Below are 16676 nucleotides of genomic sequence, written 5' to 3'. Positions count from 1 at the left end.
CATTCAACGCCCTCATTGAACGTGCCGCAGCCAATCATGGAGTGCAACTCCACTCAGACACTATCGAGGATGATTTCTTGGTGGACACTTTCGCATCCTCCGAGAGGACTGTAAAGACTCTGCCCATGTTAAAGGGTGTCCTCAAGCCAGCAAAGGACATTTTCAAGGAAACCACCAGGGCACGGGTAATAAACCCCAGGATCGAGAAAAAGTACAAACCCGCACCTGGGGACCCCACGTACATTAGAAGCCAGTTGCCTCTGGACTCCATTGTAGTTGCCAATGCTCGCAAACGGGCACACTCGCAGACAACTGGCGATGCTCCTCCCCCGGACAAAGAGTCCAAGGTTCTAGAGACCTCCGGCAAACGAATTGCAGCCCAGGCAGCAAACATATGGCGCATCGCCAATACACAGGCCCTCCTAGCTCGCTACGACCGCTCACACTATGACACGTTAGAGACCCTACTCCAACACCTGCCAGACGAGTACAAAGAGGCAGCGGAGCTCCTCATCAGGGAGGGACAACTACTCACAAACGCATCCATCAAGTGTGCACTGGATGCCGCAGACACTGCTGCAAGGGCAATAAACACCAGCGTCATGCTACGACGACACGCCTGGTTACGAATCTCCGGATTCAAACCTGAGGTCCAAAATAACATCCTCAATCAGCCGGTCAACCCCGACTACTTATTTGGCCCGGAGGTTGACACCACCTTAGAAAAGATACAAAAAGACACGGACACTGCGAAGTCAATGGGGGCTCTGCAAACGCAGACATTTCGTAGTGGCTCCTTTCGTCGCCCCGGAAATAGAGGTGCAGGTAGAGGACAGGGGGCACAGCAACCCTACAATAAAGGGGGCACACAGAGTTCCTACGATAAAAACACCCGAGGTGGATATCGTGGCTCCAGCACCAAGGGCAGAGGGCGTGGTTACGGCAATACCAGGTCCTCCCCCAAGAACAAACAGTGACGCCCTCTCCCTTCCCCCCGCCCACATAACACCTGTCGGGGGAAGGCTCCAGCGGTTCCTGTCCACGTGGGATTCCATCACCACGGACAGGTGGGCCAAAGATGTTATCCAACACGGTTACTGTCTCGAATTAACCTCCACTCCACCCACCATACCGCCAAGGCACCGTCCTATGTCCTCAGAGCACTTAGCGTTATTGCAGCAGGAGGTGCTAAGTATGCTGCAAAAAGGCGCAATAGAGGTCGTGCCAGTACACCAGCAGGGAACAGGGGTGTACTCTCTGTACTTCTTAATACCCAAAAAGGACGGGTCACTCAGACCTATCCTAGACCTGAGACCCCTCAACCACTACATTCTCTCAGAGCATTTTCACATGCTCACCCTACAGCAGGTTCTCCCGCTCCTCAGACAGGGAGATTTTCTAGCCACGCTAGACCTCAAAGATGCGTATTTCCACATACCCATACACCCATCACACAGAAAATATCTCCGATTCACCATTCAGGGGCAGCACTATCAATTCAAAGTCCTCCCCTTCGGAGTGACAACAGCACCCAGAGTTTTCACAAAGTGCCTAGCTACCGTGGCTGCACATCTACGGAGGCAACACATTCACGTCTACCCTTACCTGGACGACTGGCTTGTTCAGGCAAAGTCAGCCCAGCAATGTGCCAGCCACATGTCCCGCACCATTCACCTTCTTCACAGTCTGGGATTCTCACTAAATTACCCAAAATCACATCTCCAACCCGCACACGTACAACAGTACCTAGGTGCGACCATAATCACTCTGGCAGCCACAGCTCAGCCAAATTTAGTGAGGATCAACAGCATGCAAATGCTGATTTCCAAGTTCAAACCCCAACACTCCCTTCCTGCGCGAGTGTTCATGCAGTTGATAGGCATGATGGCCTCCTGCATTTTCATAGTCCCACACGCGAGACTACATATGCGCCCGCTTCAGGAGTGCTTAGCACGTCAATGGAATCAGGCTCACGGGCAATTAAAAGACCTAGTGTTGGTGAGCGGTCGGGCATACAACTCTCTGCATTGTGGAATCCACAAAACCTTTGCAAGGGCCGACCGTTCCAAGAGCCTGTTCCGCAAATAATACTAACAGCGGACGCGTCTCTCCAGGGATGGGGAGCCCATGTACTCAATTACACAATGCAGGGACTATGGACTACACAACAAAAAAAGATGCACATCAACCTTCTGGAACTGATGGCAATCTTCCTGGCTATGAAGGCATTCAAAGTACACCTGTGCAACAAGGTTGTGTTGATCCGGACGGACAACATGACTGCCATGTACTACATACAGAAGCAGGGAGGAACACACTCTCCACAATTGTCTCATCTGGCTCAGAGCATGTGGAAGTGGGCCATTCAGAGGAACATATTCCTCATGGCGGAACACCTCCCAGGCAAGGACAACCAGATGGCCGATCTGCTCAGCAGACACAGCCACCAGATGCACGAGTGGGAGTTACACCCATCAGTACTCCAACCATACTTCCAGCAGTGGGGTCATCCAGAGATGGACCTATTCGCCACAAGGGAAAACGCAAAATGCCAAAGCTTTGCCGCCAGGTTCCCACATCCACAGTCGCAGGGCAATGCGATATGGATGAACTGGTCCGGCAGATTTGCGTACGCTTTTCCCCCAGCGCCGTTGATACCGCTAGTGGCACGCAAACTGCGACAACACTCACTAACACTCATCCTGGTTGCTCCAACATGGGCACGCCAGCCATGGTACACCACCTTTCTGGAACTTTCCGTGGTGCCGCATCAAAGGCTGCGGATCAAACCCGCGCTTTTGACGCAGAACCATGGAGAAATTCAGCACCCAGATCCGCAACAGCTGAACCTGGCAATCTGGCTCCTGAAGTCCTAGAGTTTGGCTACCTAAACCTGCCACCTGACTGTATGGAGATCATTAAGGAAGCTAGGAGACCCACTACCAGAGCTTGCTATGCAGCCAAATGGAAGAGGTTTGTCATTTATTGCAATAACAATGACATTAACCCGCTAGACGCATCCATTCAAAACATAATCTGTTACCTCTTACACCTATACCGATGCAATCTGGCATACGCCTCAATACGTATCCATTTAACCGCAATAGCAGCCTATCTCCAAAACAGGCAGCACCTCTCTTTATTCAGAGTGCCTGCCATCAAAGCCTTCTTGGAGGGACTTAAACGATTAATTCCCCCAAGACACCCACCAGCACCAGTATGGAACCTCAACTTGGTCCTCACCCGGCTGATGGGTCCACCCTGCGAACCTCTCCACTCATGTGAGATTCAATTCCTCACCTGGAAAGTAGCTTTCCTAGTAGCAATCACTTTGTTGAGAAGAGTTAGTGAACTCCAGGCACTAACCATTCAAGAGCCATTCATACAGGTTCACGCAAACCGGGTCGTATTACGTACCAACCCCAAATTCATGCCTAAAGTAATATCGCAGTTCCACATGAATCAAACCATTGAACTGCCTGTTTTCTTTCAGAATCCACAAAATGTCGCTGAAAGAATGCTCCATACACTAGACGTTAAAAGAGCCCTCATGTACTATATAGACAGAACTAAAAACTTTAGGAAAACAAAACAACTTTTCGTCGCCTTTTCCCCACAACACAAAGGCAACGCAATCTCCAAAGCAGGTATAGCCAGATGGATCGTTAAATGTATTCAAATTTGCTATCAAAAGGCTAAACGCACATTAACGATTCCCCCACGGTCCCACTCAACACGTAGTTAGGGGCCTCCATGGCTTTCCTGGGAAACATTCCTTTACATGATATATGTAGAGCAGCCACATGGTCCACTATACATACATTTACCAAACACTATTGTGTAGATGTACACTCAAAACAGCAGGCAGCTGTAGGACAGGCTGTTCTCAAAACTCTTTTTCAGACCGCTGCAGCTGGCACTGGTGGCCGCCGCTAATGGGAGGTACTGCTATGTATTCTATGCACAGATATGAATTCAGCAGCCCACATGCCTCGAACTGAATATGCTACTTACCAGTATGCATCTGTTCTTGGAATGTAGGGCTGCTGACATTCATATCGCCCACCCTCCTCCCCGGCGCCTGTAGCAGCTGCAGCTCTCAGAATTACTGTATAGCATGGTCATCACTTTCTGTATCTACTCCATCACTGCCACAATGGCGAAAAACAATCTGAGGATGGAGAGGATGCCCATGCGCACTGTCGTCCAGGGGAGGAGTCACCTATCTCAGGATACTTCGAAGACTCTTCCAGGACAACAACGTGCAAACATCCGGACCCAACACTAGGCGGCGATCTATGCACAGATATGAATGTCAGCAGCCCTACATGCCAAGAACAGATGCATACTGGTAAGTAGCATATTCAATACTGTGTTCCCCGGATGTCCAAACTTTGATGCGGCATAGTGAATATCTAGCTAAAACTATCTCGGACCATAACCCCTGCGTGGGGATGCTGCAATGGTCCAGGCAGCGGCAAGCAATTCCTACATGGCGCCTTAACCCCTTGCTGCTGGAGGACTCAGTCTTCCGGGCTGAGGTTAGCGGCTGCATAGTACGATATTTTGGGCATAACTCGGGTACGGCGGCAAGCCGGGCGACGGAATGGGATGCGTTTAAGGCGGTTGTTCGGGGGGTTTGTATATCGTCCACGGCCGGAGTGCGGAAGACTTTATTGAAGGAGGTTGAGGGGGCAGAGGCCCGGCTGCGGACGGCTGAACGGGCGCATCAGGCGGGAGACGGTGAGTTGGCGGCAGTTGTCGAGGCGCGTGAGGGCGTGGCGGTGCGAGTGGAGAGGCTCCGCTGTTTTGACCATAAAAGCTATCTTATGCGAGCGCACGCGGAAAGAGATAAGGTGGGATCCCTTCTGGCGTGGTTGGCGGACCCGACGGCCCGGGGTGAACCGATACTTTCCCTGGTTGAAGCAGGGGGAACTCCGGTTTATTCCCAGATGGGGATAAATAAGCGGTTTGCCAGTTATTATGCTGGGCTGTATGACAGCACTATGGAGGGGGAGCCTGAAGGACTTTCGGGCTTCTTATTGGAGGCCCGACTGCCTCGACTGGACCCGGAGATTGGGAGAGACCTCGGGGGCGCTATATCGCTAGGCGAGATCCGTGCGGCGATTAGGCACATGGCCCGTCGGAAGACCCCGGGGGCGGATGGGTTGCCCGTCGAGTTCTTTGCGGCTTTCCCGGATTTGTTGGCACCGCAGCTGCAGGTCCTGTACAGCGAGGCCTGGCGGCTTGGGCGCTTGCCCGCCTCTGCTCTGGAGGCGATTGTGGTACCCTTACTGAAGCCCGGAGGAGAGGCCGGCGCGCGCACGGCGTACCGTCCGCTCTCTATGCTGACGGTGGACTATAAAATTTTGAGTAAAATACTGGCGTCGCGCCTCTTGACCCATATGACCGCCTTAATCCACCCGGATCAGGCGGGCTTTATCCCTCGGCGCAGCACAGCCACTTCCGTTCGACGGTTGTTGCGGGTGATGGAGATGGACCGGGACGTATTCCCGGAGGTCTGCACACTGTCGTTCGACATAGAAAAGGCCTTTGATAGTGTGGAATGGCCCTACTTATACCGAGTGCTGCGGGAGTTTGGATTGGGGGAGGACTTCGTACGCTGGACCACCTTGCTCTATAGCGATGCCACGGCCCGAGTGAAGACGGGGGCTACCATATCGGTCCCCTACCGCGTGCGGAGGGGGACGAGGCAGGGCTGCTCCCTCTCCCCCCTGTTGTTCGCTCTGGCCATTGAACCGCTGGCGGCTCATGCCCGACGAGGGTGCGCCTATGTTGGAGTTTCCCTGCGGGAGGATACCCACTATATCTCCCTATATGCAGATGATCTGCTGATGTTTTTGGCGGATGCGGGGAGCGCGTTGGACGGAGCGATTGCCCTCTTGGAGGAGTTTGGTCGTCTGTCCGGGCTTAAGGTCAACTGGGGCAAGACATGCTTGTTCCCGTTGTCGCAGGGAGGTCGGACCCCGCGGGCGTTGGGACAGATCCGGTGGGAAGGCAGCTGCCTACGATATCTGGGGGTTAACATTTATCATACCCAAACTGATTTGTTGGAGGGGAATGTTGGCAGGGCCCTTCGCGGCTTGCGGGGTAGCATGGGGTTTTGGAGCACGCTCCCACTCTCGTGTGCCGGGAGGGTGGCGCTGTTAAAAATGGTGGCGCTGCCACACCTTCTTTACTTTCTTCGAACCCTTCCTATATGGATCCCGGCGTCGTTTTTCGCGCGGCTACGGGCACTGTCTACGGGCTTCATTTGGGGCTCGGGAAGGCGGCGAGTGGCGCTGACCACGTTGCGGCGTCCGAGAGCAGAGGGGGGCCTGGCAGCCCCGGATTTTGAGTGGTACTACTTGGCGGCCCAGCTCCAATGGCTTACGCAGGCGGTGGCCAGGGAGTATAGAGGCCCGGAGGGCCCACAGGGCAGGCTGATTCCGCGACATGTGCTGGCCTTTATAGTCCTCCACCAGCGGTTGGACCTGACCCAGCTTACCTTGGAGGAACGTACCCTCCGGTTGTGCTGGAACAGGTGTCAGAGGAGGGCTGCCATAGTTCACCCCTATGCCCCGGAGATCCCCCTGGGAATGTGTAGGGCGTTCCCGCATGGGGGAGATTGGTCTGGGCTAGCGGTTTGGGAGGAGCTGGGCGTGCAGATGGTGGGGGACTTGTTTAGAGAGGGAGTGCTGTTGCCTTTCCAGGACTTGCAGGACTCTTATGGGCTCCCGCGGGGGGACTTCCTGCTTCATGCGGCCCTCGTGGTGAGCCTCCAGAAACATTGGAATATGGGGCTTTCGGAGCCGCAGACCGCCGCGGGTTGCCAATATGTGGTGATGGCGGCGGGGACGACTAAGGCCATTACTTGCCTCTATCGCCGGCTGTCGATGGAGGGATTGCACCCTCTGGGCACCCTGAGGGAGAAGTGGGAAACGGACCTTGAGAAGGCGATCCCCGAGTCCACGTGGTCCACGCTGGTGCGGAGGGCCTGGAAGGGAACGAGGAATGCCCGGTTTCAGTTAGTCCAGTTTTTTACGTTACACAGGGCGTATCTGACGCCGGCCAAGATCTTGCGATATTTCGGGGGGGTACACTCTCAGTGTCCGCGGTGTGGGGGATAGGGTGCGGACTTTCGGCACATGTTTTGGTCCTGTACGCAGTTGGGTGACTACTGGGGTGATGTTGTGGATTGTTTGAACCAGGTGACGGACCGCTCTATTGCCCCGGACATGGGGGCTTGTTTGTTGCTTTGGTTTCCCCACACTCGCCGTACGAAGGTTACTAGCAAGTTTTATGATCTGGGGTTGATAATGGCCAAGACGGAACTGACTATGCACTGGAAATCCCGGGGGGGGGCCTAGCTTCCTGCGCTGGAGGGCGGCGTTGGCGCGATGGGCGGGGGCTGAGGGTACGCTCCGGGTGCAATTGGCCCTTCGGAGGGACAATGAGAAGGCACTAGCGACGGCCCGGGCATGGGAAGCGTTGGTGGTGGAACTTCAGGGGTTGATGTCTGATGCTGGGGAAGGGGAGAGCACATCTGACAGGCAGGAGGTAGCGGGGAGCGGGGAGTAGAAGGGGAATGGCGGTAGGCCCTGGCCGCCCGCACCTTGGCTCGGCATGAGGGAAGGCTCTGGTTGCTTAGGGAGAGGTTGGGCTCCTGTATCTTATTTATTAGGGAGGAGGGGCACATCGGAAGAGGGGTAGGGGACGGGGGCACACTGACATGGGGTGGGGGAGGGGGAGGGTAGGGGACTGGGTGGGAAGGTTGTTCCTTCTCCTGGATACTTGGTCTTGATGATAAATGTGTGGTACTTCCTGGACGGGTGGAGGCAGGGGGATGTTTGTTGAGTTGTTGATTTGGAAAACAATAAAAAAACGTTTCAACAAAAAAATCAGATACGGTACACAAACAGCCCGACGAACCAATTACTGTGGAGGAGCTAGTGGGAGCACTGGCTGGCCTTCATCCTGGCTGGGCTCCAGGACCTAATGGATTCCCATGCGAGTTCCTTAAAGCACACATGTCCCATTTGGGGAAACATTTGTTGAGGGTGCTGCAGGAGGCCTCTGACAGGGTGACCCTTCCGCCTGACTGCCAGCATGCTGAAATAGTTGTTTTCCACAAGCATGGTACTCCCCCGTACCGGCCAATCTCACTCTTAAATATAAAAATAAACAAGGCCCCGGGCCCGAATGGGTTCCCGCGTGAGTTCTTCAAGAAATATTTCCTACAGCTGGGTCCGCATTATACGGGAGCGGGGACTGTTACCCCGGGACTGGAGGCACGCTGAGATCGTAGTGTTCCACAAGCCGGGCAGACCCCCGGAGGAGCACGCCTCATATCGTCCGATCTCCCTCCTCAATGTGGAGGCCAAAATCCTGGCGAAAGCGTTGGCTAATCGTCTCTTGCCAAACATTACCTGGTTGGTCCACCCGGACCAGGCGGGATTTATGCCCTCGCGGGCCACGCGACATAACATTCGGCTGGCTCACGTGGCGATTGCTGAAGTGCAGCGGTTGGGGGTTCCAGCAGCTCTGTTGTTGGCAGATATGGACCGAGCGTTCGACTCCCTTAGCTGGCGCTATATGTTCCTGCTGCTGCAACGCTTGAATTTCGGGCCGCGGTTCCTGTCATACGTGCGGCTACTCTATACGGACCTTACGGCGTCGGTCAGGGTGGCGGGGGCTTCCTCATCGGCGTTTCCGGTACGACGTGGAACACGCCAGGGGTGCCCCCTGTCCCTGTATCTGTGTGCCCTGGCCATGGAGCCCTTGGCGGTGTGGGTGCGTATGGACGCGCAAATATCTGGATTTGAGTGGGAGCATGGCCTGGCCGACCGTATAGCCCTTTATGCGGACGATGTCCTGTTTTTCCTCACGGATTTGGACCGCACGGGGCCTCGGTTACTCCATATTATGCAGATTTTTGGTGAGACGTCGGGTCTATTTATGAACCCCCGGAAGTCTACCCTCTGGGTATTGGGGGGTCCGACTCAGTTGCAGGGCTGGGCATCCCCGGTGCGAACGGCGGTGGGGGGGCTTCAGTACTTAGGGGTGTTCCTGTCATCCACCCAGGCGGTCTCTTGGGGGCGAAACGTGGTGCCTGTGTGGGATCGTGTGTGTCAGGACATCAAATTGTGGACCCGCATGCCGCTCACTATCTTTGGCTGGTCAGCAATTTTTAAGATGGTGGTTCTCCCCCGCCTGCTGTATCAGTTGCAGAATCATCCGTATGGGATTCCACTGGACTGGTTCCGTCGGGTGAACGCGACCCTGGGTCAGTTCCTGTCGGCGGGTGGGGCGGTTCGGGTGGCCTTGCGGACGTGCTTCCTCTCACAGTACGACGGGGGTCTGGCTACGTCGGACCTGCTGTCTTATTATCAGGCCTCCCACTTGCTTGTCTTGAATGAGTGGTGGTATGGGGATAGGGGGGACCCAGCGTACGCAGTGGAGAGGTGGCTCATGGTCCCGCACACGGTACATACTTTGCTCTATTCCGCCGTACATCGGGCGCGCTTGCCGCCAGTGACGCAGGTAATTTATCGGATTTGGCGCAAGGCGCTGGTACGCATTGGATGGTGGAACGTGCTCACACGGGAAACCCCTCTGTGGCGCAATGGGGGACTACCACAGATGGCGGCCCTGTCAGGGTTTGAGGGATGGGACCGGATAGGCATATCCACCATAGGCGATGTAGTACGGGAATGCGCTTTGAAGTCCTTCCAGGACCTTCAACAGAAATTCATCATGCCGCGGACGCAGTTCTATAGGTATCTACAGTTTCGCCATGCACTCTCCCCCAGCTTGGCGGGCTTAGACTCTATACCAGACTTAAGCCCAGTGTAAGCGAAGCTCTTCATGGGAGACCTTCAGGAGCGGAAGATCTCCAAGATCTACTGAACGCTGGTTATTCATAGCTCCCCCTCGCTCCAGCGTCTCAAAGGGAAATGGGAAGATGACGTGGGGCCCCTAGATGAGACGGACTGGACGGAGGCGCTGGCTTCGCCCCGGGGGGCAGCCATAGTTATCCGACTACGCCTCGTACAATTTAAATACCTACATAGGGCCTATTTTACCCGAAGGAGGTTGTGTTGGGCGGGCCTGATAGCTTCTCCAGAGTGTCTCCGATGTGGACGGGAGGAGGGCTCTTTCCTTCATACAGTATTGCTTTGTGGGTCGCTTTCCCAGTTCTGGAGAGGGGTATTGTCATGCCTATCCGAGGTGCTGGGGTGGGATTTCCCCATGGATCCTAGGTTAACACTGCTGCACATTATGGATGATATTGGCGGCAACATATACAAGAGACACCTACTGCTGTTGGGCCTTACCCTGGCCAAGAGGGACATCGCGCGGGCTTGGAAGGCCCCTACGGCTCCCTCTATGAATGTATGGAAAAGGGATCTAGATTTTAGCATGGGCCTGGAACTCCCCATCTTTGCAGCTAGGGGGTGCCCCCGCAAACACTATAAGATATGGAAGCGCTGGGCGAACTACAGAGGCCTTCCCTTGGAACCAGCCCCGGAGGAGTGGGAGGAGGGATTTGTCTAGGTCCCGCGGGGAGAGTGGGCATGTGCTGGGACCGGGGTTGGAATTATCGGGCTCCTGCTCATTACGGATGTTGCTGGTTAGATTTGGTACGGTGCGGTCAGGGGGGAATCCGGGATGTGGGGGTGGGGGGTGTTGGGGGGGTTTGTTTTTCAACTGAAATGCATTTTCAAATATCCTCCTTTGGTAAAATGGCAACGTCGTCATGGGGGCCATGCTTGGGCCGGAACTCCTGGATTTGCAGGGGCCGGTAATTTATGTGTTTGTTGACGAATAAAAACAATTAAAAAAATATATATATATAAAAATAAAGCTGCTGTCTAAGGAATTGGCTGACTGACCTCTCTAACATATCTCCGATCTAGTTCGGCCAGATCAGGCTAGTTTTATTCCACAACGGTCTATCCGTCATAATATGCGGGTGCACAATGCTCTGGCGAGGCCAGCGGCCATTCTACTGGCAGACATAAATAAAGCCTTCGATTCGATAAGTTGAAAGTACCTGTTTACCCTCCTGCAGGCTCTAAACCTAGGTCCACGATTTCTCTCATATATCCACCTATTATACACTGACTTCTCGGTGTCCGTTCATGTGGCGGGTGTCGTTTCTGACCCCTTTCTTATATACAAAGGCACTAGACAGGGGTGTCCATTGTCCCCCTGTTATTTGCGCTTGCAGTGGAGCCGCTGGCTGCATGGGTGAGGTGTGACCCCCCCTGGTGTGAGGTTTTGATTGGTCCGTTGGGATATCTGATAGGATAACATTATACGCGGAGAATATTCTGTGTTTTCTTACCAATCCGGCCTTTTCTGTCCCGCGAATACTACAGGTCATGCTTGGATTTGGTGAGATCTCGGGGCTCTACATGAACCTGGCAAAGTCGATACTTTTTCTGATATGTGGTGTCCAGGGCAGGATGGCATGGACAGCAGACTTGACCCGTGCAGTTGCTGGGTTTCATTTCCTGGGAGTCTATATCGCCCCTGTTCCGGCTGTCTCATGGCTTCATAATATTGGCCCTCTGTTGTCTCGGGTTCAGGAGGAAGTGTGAACATGGGCCCATTGCCCCGGTCATTGCTACGATGGTCGGCCATCTTTAAGATGATGTGTCTGCCGCAGCTGTTGTAACCGCTTCAAAATTACCCCTACAACATTCCACATTCGGGGTTCTGACAAATTAATGCAGTTTTTAATCATTTCCTCTGGGGTGGGGAGGGAGATCTGCGTGGCTTTCCGAACTTACATTCAATCCCTCTTTTTTGGCGGATCGCAGCTGCCGACTTACATTCATATTATGCCGCCTCTCACCTCCTCAACATTAATGATTGGTGGTACAGTGACCAGGATGATCCAGCTTAGTTGGTGGCGAGATGGGCAATGGGCGACTGGTCGGTTCTTTATTTCCTATATAGTTATAGGGGGATGGAACATCTGCCCCTTACGGCCCGGGTGGTCATTCAGATATGGCGGCAGACTGTTCGACGATTAGGCTGGTGGGGGAAATTGACCGGGGGGGACCCCGCTGTGTAACGGGAATTCCCTACGACAGGTGTCTGCGCTGCCGGGGTTCCAAGACTGGGACCTCATTGGCCTTTCCACGTTAGGAGACGTCATGAGGGGAATGGTTTTGAAATTCTTCCAACAAATCCAGGATGAATACCCACTCCACCGGGGCAATTTTACAAATACCTACTGTTCCAACATGCTTTACTTTCATACTTCCGGAACCTACAGGAACTGCCGGTGTTTTGCCCACTGGAGGGTAGGCTGTTGATGGGAGATATAGGAGCCCACAAGATTAGACAAATTTATCAGACCTTGGTAACGCATAGCTCCAACACCTTGACAATGTTGCAGAAGACTTGGAGAGAAGCCATAGAGGACTTTAACGACGATGATTGGACGGCGGCCCCCCGTGGAGCAGCCATTTATTCTCGCCACCGCCTGATCCAATTCAAGTATCTGCATAGGGCCTAATATACTAGACACTGCGTATGGCAGATGGGTGTGATATCTTCCCCCTTGTGTCTCCTATGCGGTGTGGAAGAGGGGACCTTCCTCCACACGGTCTGGAGTTGTACAGCACTGCAGGCCTTTCGAAGGGGAGTGACCTCTTGCTTGGCCCAGGCGTTGTCGTTGCAGGTTCCTCTTGACCCCAAATTGATTCTTCTTCACAGTACGGAGGTAATTGGAGAGAATCAATACAAGCAGCCCTTGGCACTTTTTCTTGTACACAATTTGTAGTCTCTAGGGGAGCAGAAAGACTATTGGGGCTTTAGGGGTGTGGTTGTGAGATGTCCGGATGGACCGGCCTGCGCCATTTGTTTTTTAATTTTGTCTGGCATCCGGTGGTAAATGTTACAATCTTCCCCCGGGATGGGAGGGGGGTGGGACATAGATACTGTTGTCCCATTATGTGGTGGAGGGCAGACCCCGATGCCTGGGTGGGCCACTCTAACCACTTACCTTTTAAAATAATATTGATGGGTGTTGTGCCCCTGCTGCTGGGGAAAGGTAGATTGATGCGTAAACCCTTCCCCAGTCTGACCCCTGGGGGACAGAAAGACTGCTGGGGCCATTATGTGGTGGGTACTGGCCTGGTCCTTGTGCATGAGGCTGAGCTCCAGAAGGATTTTCTTGCTTAATGTGGTGGATTAAACTTTCACGGCCTCTGCCTTCAAGTGGCAACTGCGGAAGATGTGAATGAGTTACCTGCTTAATGCAGCATTGTGCTGTATGATTGGCAAAGCATGAAGATTCAGGACATAAGCTTTAATCAACTCATACTTTAGTAGTGCAGTGGAGGAAGAAGTCGACCTCTTTTTCAATGATAATGCTCCACTTAAAGATCTGGGGCTTATATGTTGCGCAAATATACAGGTGAAGACTTAACATTTCACTGCAAGTATTATCTAGCCGTGGTGCACTCAGTGATGAGACAGCTCAGGCAAACTTACACCACTGCTAGTGAACCACAACTGACAAAAGTAGCTGCCCTCTGTTACAGAATGAGATATTAATAAGGAGTTTCAAGATGACCATTAAAACCATTACTTTCAACCACTGCTCACAGATTATAATCACAGGCCTGCCAGAACAAGAATTGGCACACTTCACAGGGTGGAAGAGGCACAGTTTGAGCCAATAAATAAACAATGAATTAGTGTTCCATCCATAAGTTGTGCAAAAGATCTAGTGACCTAGTAGATTCCAAGCTAACTTCTACTGAGAACACATTGAGGTGCTAACTCCGACACTGGGGATATGGAAGAGTGCACCCTACAACAGAAGTTAACATGTGAAGTGATAGAGGTGTTAATTTAAGTATTGTGGAAACCCAACAAGAACGCCCAGAATTATCATGCTTGGCTTAGTCGATGTTAAATTATAAAAATGTGATCTTAACCAAAGTGTTGCCAGTTAAAATCCAGCATATAATTTAGATGTTAGTACACCAAGATCAATCTAGATCTATTCTAAGGGACAGAATGGGGAAGCTTTTTCACATTTATGCATGGCTTGTTGAAGAAACTAGGAGTCTCTTGATCATCCCTCTGGATGGGTGTTCAGGTTCTGGAAGGTTTAGTTCAAATTTGATTTAACGGTTTAGAGTGTTTTAAATTGCACTACTTGAGGATATTAGATTGAGAAGAACGGTATTTGAGAATGAGGCAATGCAGGAGCCAGGCCTGTCCTCTGTCCCCGAAAATCAGACTTGTGTGCCCAGACAGAAGCTTGCGAACAGAAGAATAATGTTTGCAAGAGGGAATAACGGACTACTTTTCCGTACACCAGGAATGCTATATCAACAGTGCAACACTTGCTGGCAGAGTATTGGCCTACAAGTAGTTTTGGTTTAAAAAAAATAATACATTTGAACTTTAAATATTACTACAACTTCCAGTGAATTGACCTTCCAGTAACTTGACTCTCGCTCCCGAATTGCCTAGAAATGGAGTTACAATAGTAAGTTTGCCTAGGTATGGCAAAGACACATTTTTGAAGTTATGGCCCGGTTTAGGCTGAAATAGTCTGACTTAAAAATATTAAAACCTTGTCCTTCAAGGTAAATATTTTCAAACAAAAGGTGCATTTCATAGTAGGAAACATTTAGTTAAATTATGTTTAGTGATTAACTGTTTCAAAGTTCATTTATTTCTAACTTTAAAACTAGATTTTCAAATAGAGCTGGACGTGTTTTTATTGATTTCAAACATTCATACTTATTGGGCCTGTTCCACTGCCTTCCTGTTAGGTGATGTGCTTTGCAGCCTACTGAACTCCCTGTATGTTTTCTGTGACATGATATAGAGCTGCCAGCATATAAAGGGAGTGACTTTCTGACACTTAAACAAAAAAGTATTGTATTTAGAGTTATGGATAGACTGTCTGTATGACAATACTTGGACTGCATAATCTGTACCTTACATTGAATATATGATGAAGTAGGAAATATCAGTTTTTCTGCTGATTCCTAGCCTTGGGAATGGCCATTTTCTCCTTGGAAAATGGTCAGTAAAAAATGAAATGGCTATTTGACTGTTTCATATATTTGAATCAGAGGCTTTCATTGCATTACTATTCATATGAGACTTATTTTTTACCCTTTCCCCATAGGTGTTTGTCTTGGGTACAAACAGTAGTGGCTGTTTGGGGACGGGAGATATTCAGAACACCATTGAACCAAAGCGATTGGATAACTTATGTGGCAAAAGGATTTCACAAATTGGCTTTGGAAGTGGACCACATGTTGTTGTCATCACTGCTGGTAAGCAAACAATCTGTGGGATGGTTGAAATTTGGCAGCACCGATCCTAGAACCTTGTGGTGGTGAGGGTGAACTCCTAGCCTTGCTTTCAACATGCGGCTGTGTGTAAACACATATGGTAGAAGGCTATTGCTGCATTGGACATTAAATAGATACAATTTAGCCCGCTGCAAACCACTGATTATTATTTTTGTTAACATTGCATATTTGACCAGTGTTGTTAAAATGGCCACCAGGTCATCGCATCTTCAGGTGAACATCGTGCAATATGTTTTGAATGTATTTCAAGTATGGGGAACACCAAGATTTCAGAGAGACCCACATAGGACATGAAGTGATTTTATTAACTACATTTACTATCTTCTTTTGCATGAAAATATATGGACAGCCAGTGCTTCATTAAATAGGCTAGTGTTAAAATAGACACTCGCAAAACCAATTTTAAAGCCGTTTCATTAGTATGTAGTATTGAGTGTACCATATCGACTAAAAATCCTTTACCAGTGTGTTGTAAAAAGAAAACCAGCCCTACCATGCCTAGAACAATTTAAGAGTGGCCCCGGAAAGTCTGGTCTTCAGGTTCAAAATTAACATTCGGCAGTTCCACTTTTTCTTCTGGTTCCTTAACTCCTTGGCGTTTCCATTAGCAATTTGTTTGTGTTGGAGGAAAAGCTAAGTAAGACAGAACAGTTTTGCACAATAATATGGTTTTAATCACTCAGTTGTAGTATCTTGCAAGGAATTGAATGAGGCAAATCTTGTAAATAGACGGTTTATTCCGAAAGAAGAATACCAGTAGTCATCCTTCAAGCTCCCAGCAGAATCTGAACATCAGATTCCACTTGGTCATACAGAATACAGAACTTCGAATGTACACTTGGAAATTCTAACTACTACATCACTTAAGCATGCACAACATAAACAATATAAACTTACTACATCACTACACACCCTTTCCCCTTTAAAACAAAACAAAACAAAAAAATACAGAAATTAATCACAAACAAAATCATTTAAATGCGATGGTTTCTTAACAACTCTACCACAAGCAGTTCTTACACTATCAGACATAGTTAAAGAGGTACCAATACATTCAGGTTGAGTTACATTACTATAATCAAGTTGACCCTTAGAAGAAACCTCTCCTAAAGAATCATCAACACAGGAATCAGATGAACTTTGCACTAAATTATCATCCAAAACAGTATGAGAATATGAGTTTGAACAAGAATCGCAATCCAACTTCCACCAAAACAATTTTTTTTCCGGTAAGATGTCTAATTCATTAGTTGAATTTTTACTTATAGCCAAGCGATTCATATGCCAAACTTCATCATTATCCAAAACAACTGT

General features: G+C 50.5%; 1 protein-coding gene across 2 annotated transcripts in view; it reads left to right on the top strand.

Annotated features, from left to right (window-relative positions):
* The window catches only part of RCBTB2 (RCC1 and BTB domain containing protein 2), a 331364-nt gene that overhangs the window by 105320 nt on the left and 209368 nt on the right, over positions 1-16676 (top strand). For both annotated transcript variants that reach the window (XM_085621887.1, XM_085621886.1), the window contains one exon: positions 15173-15323. In XM_085621887.1, coding sequence (XP_085478013.1) covers positions 15173-15323 — 151 coding nt within the window. The remainder of the gene's footprint in view (positions 1-15172; positions 15324-16676) is intronic.

Source organism: Triturus cristatus, chromosome 8 (assembly GCF_964204655.1).
Source record: "Triturus cristatus chromosome 8, aTriCri1.1, whole genome shotgun sequence".
NCBI lineage: Eukaryota > Metazoa > Chordata > Amphibia > Caudata > Salamandridae > Triturus > Triturus cristatus.
This window is presented reverse-complemented; position numbering and strand designations above follow the sequence as displayed.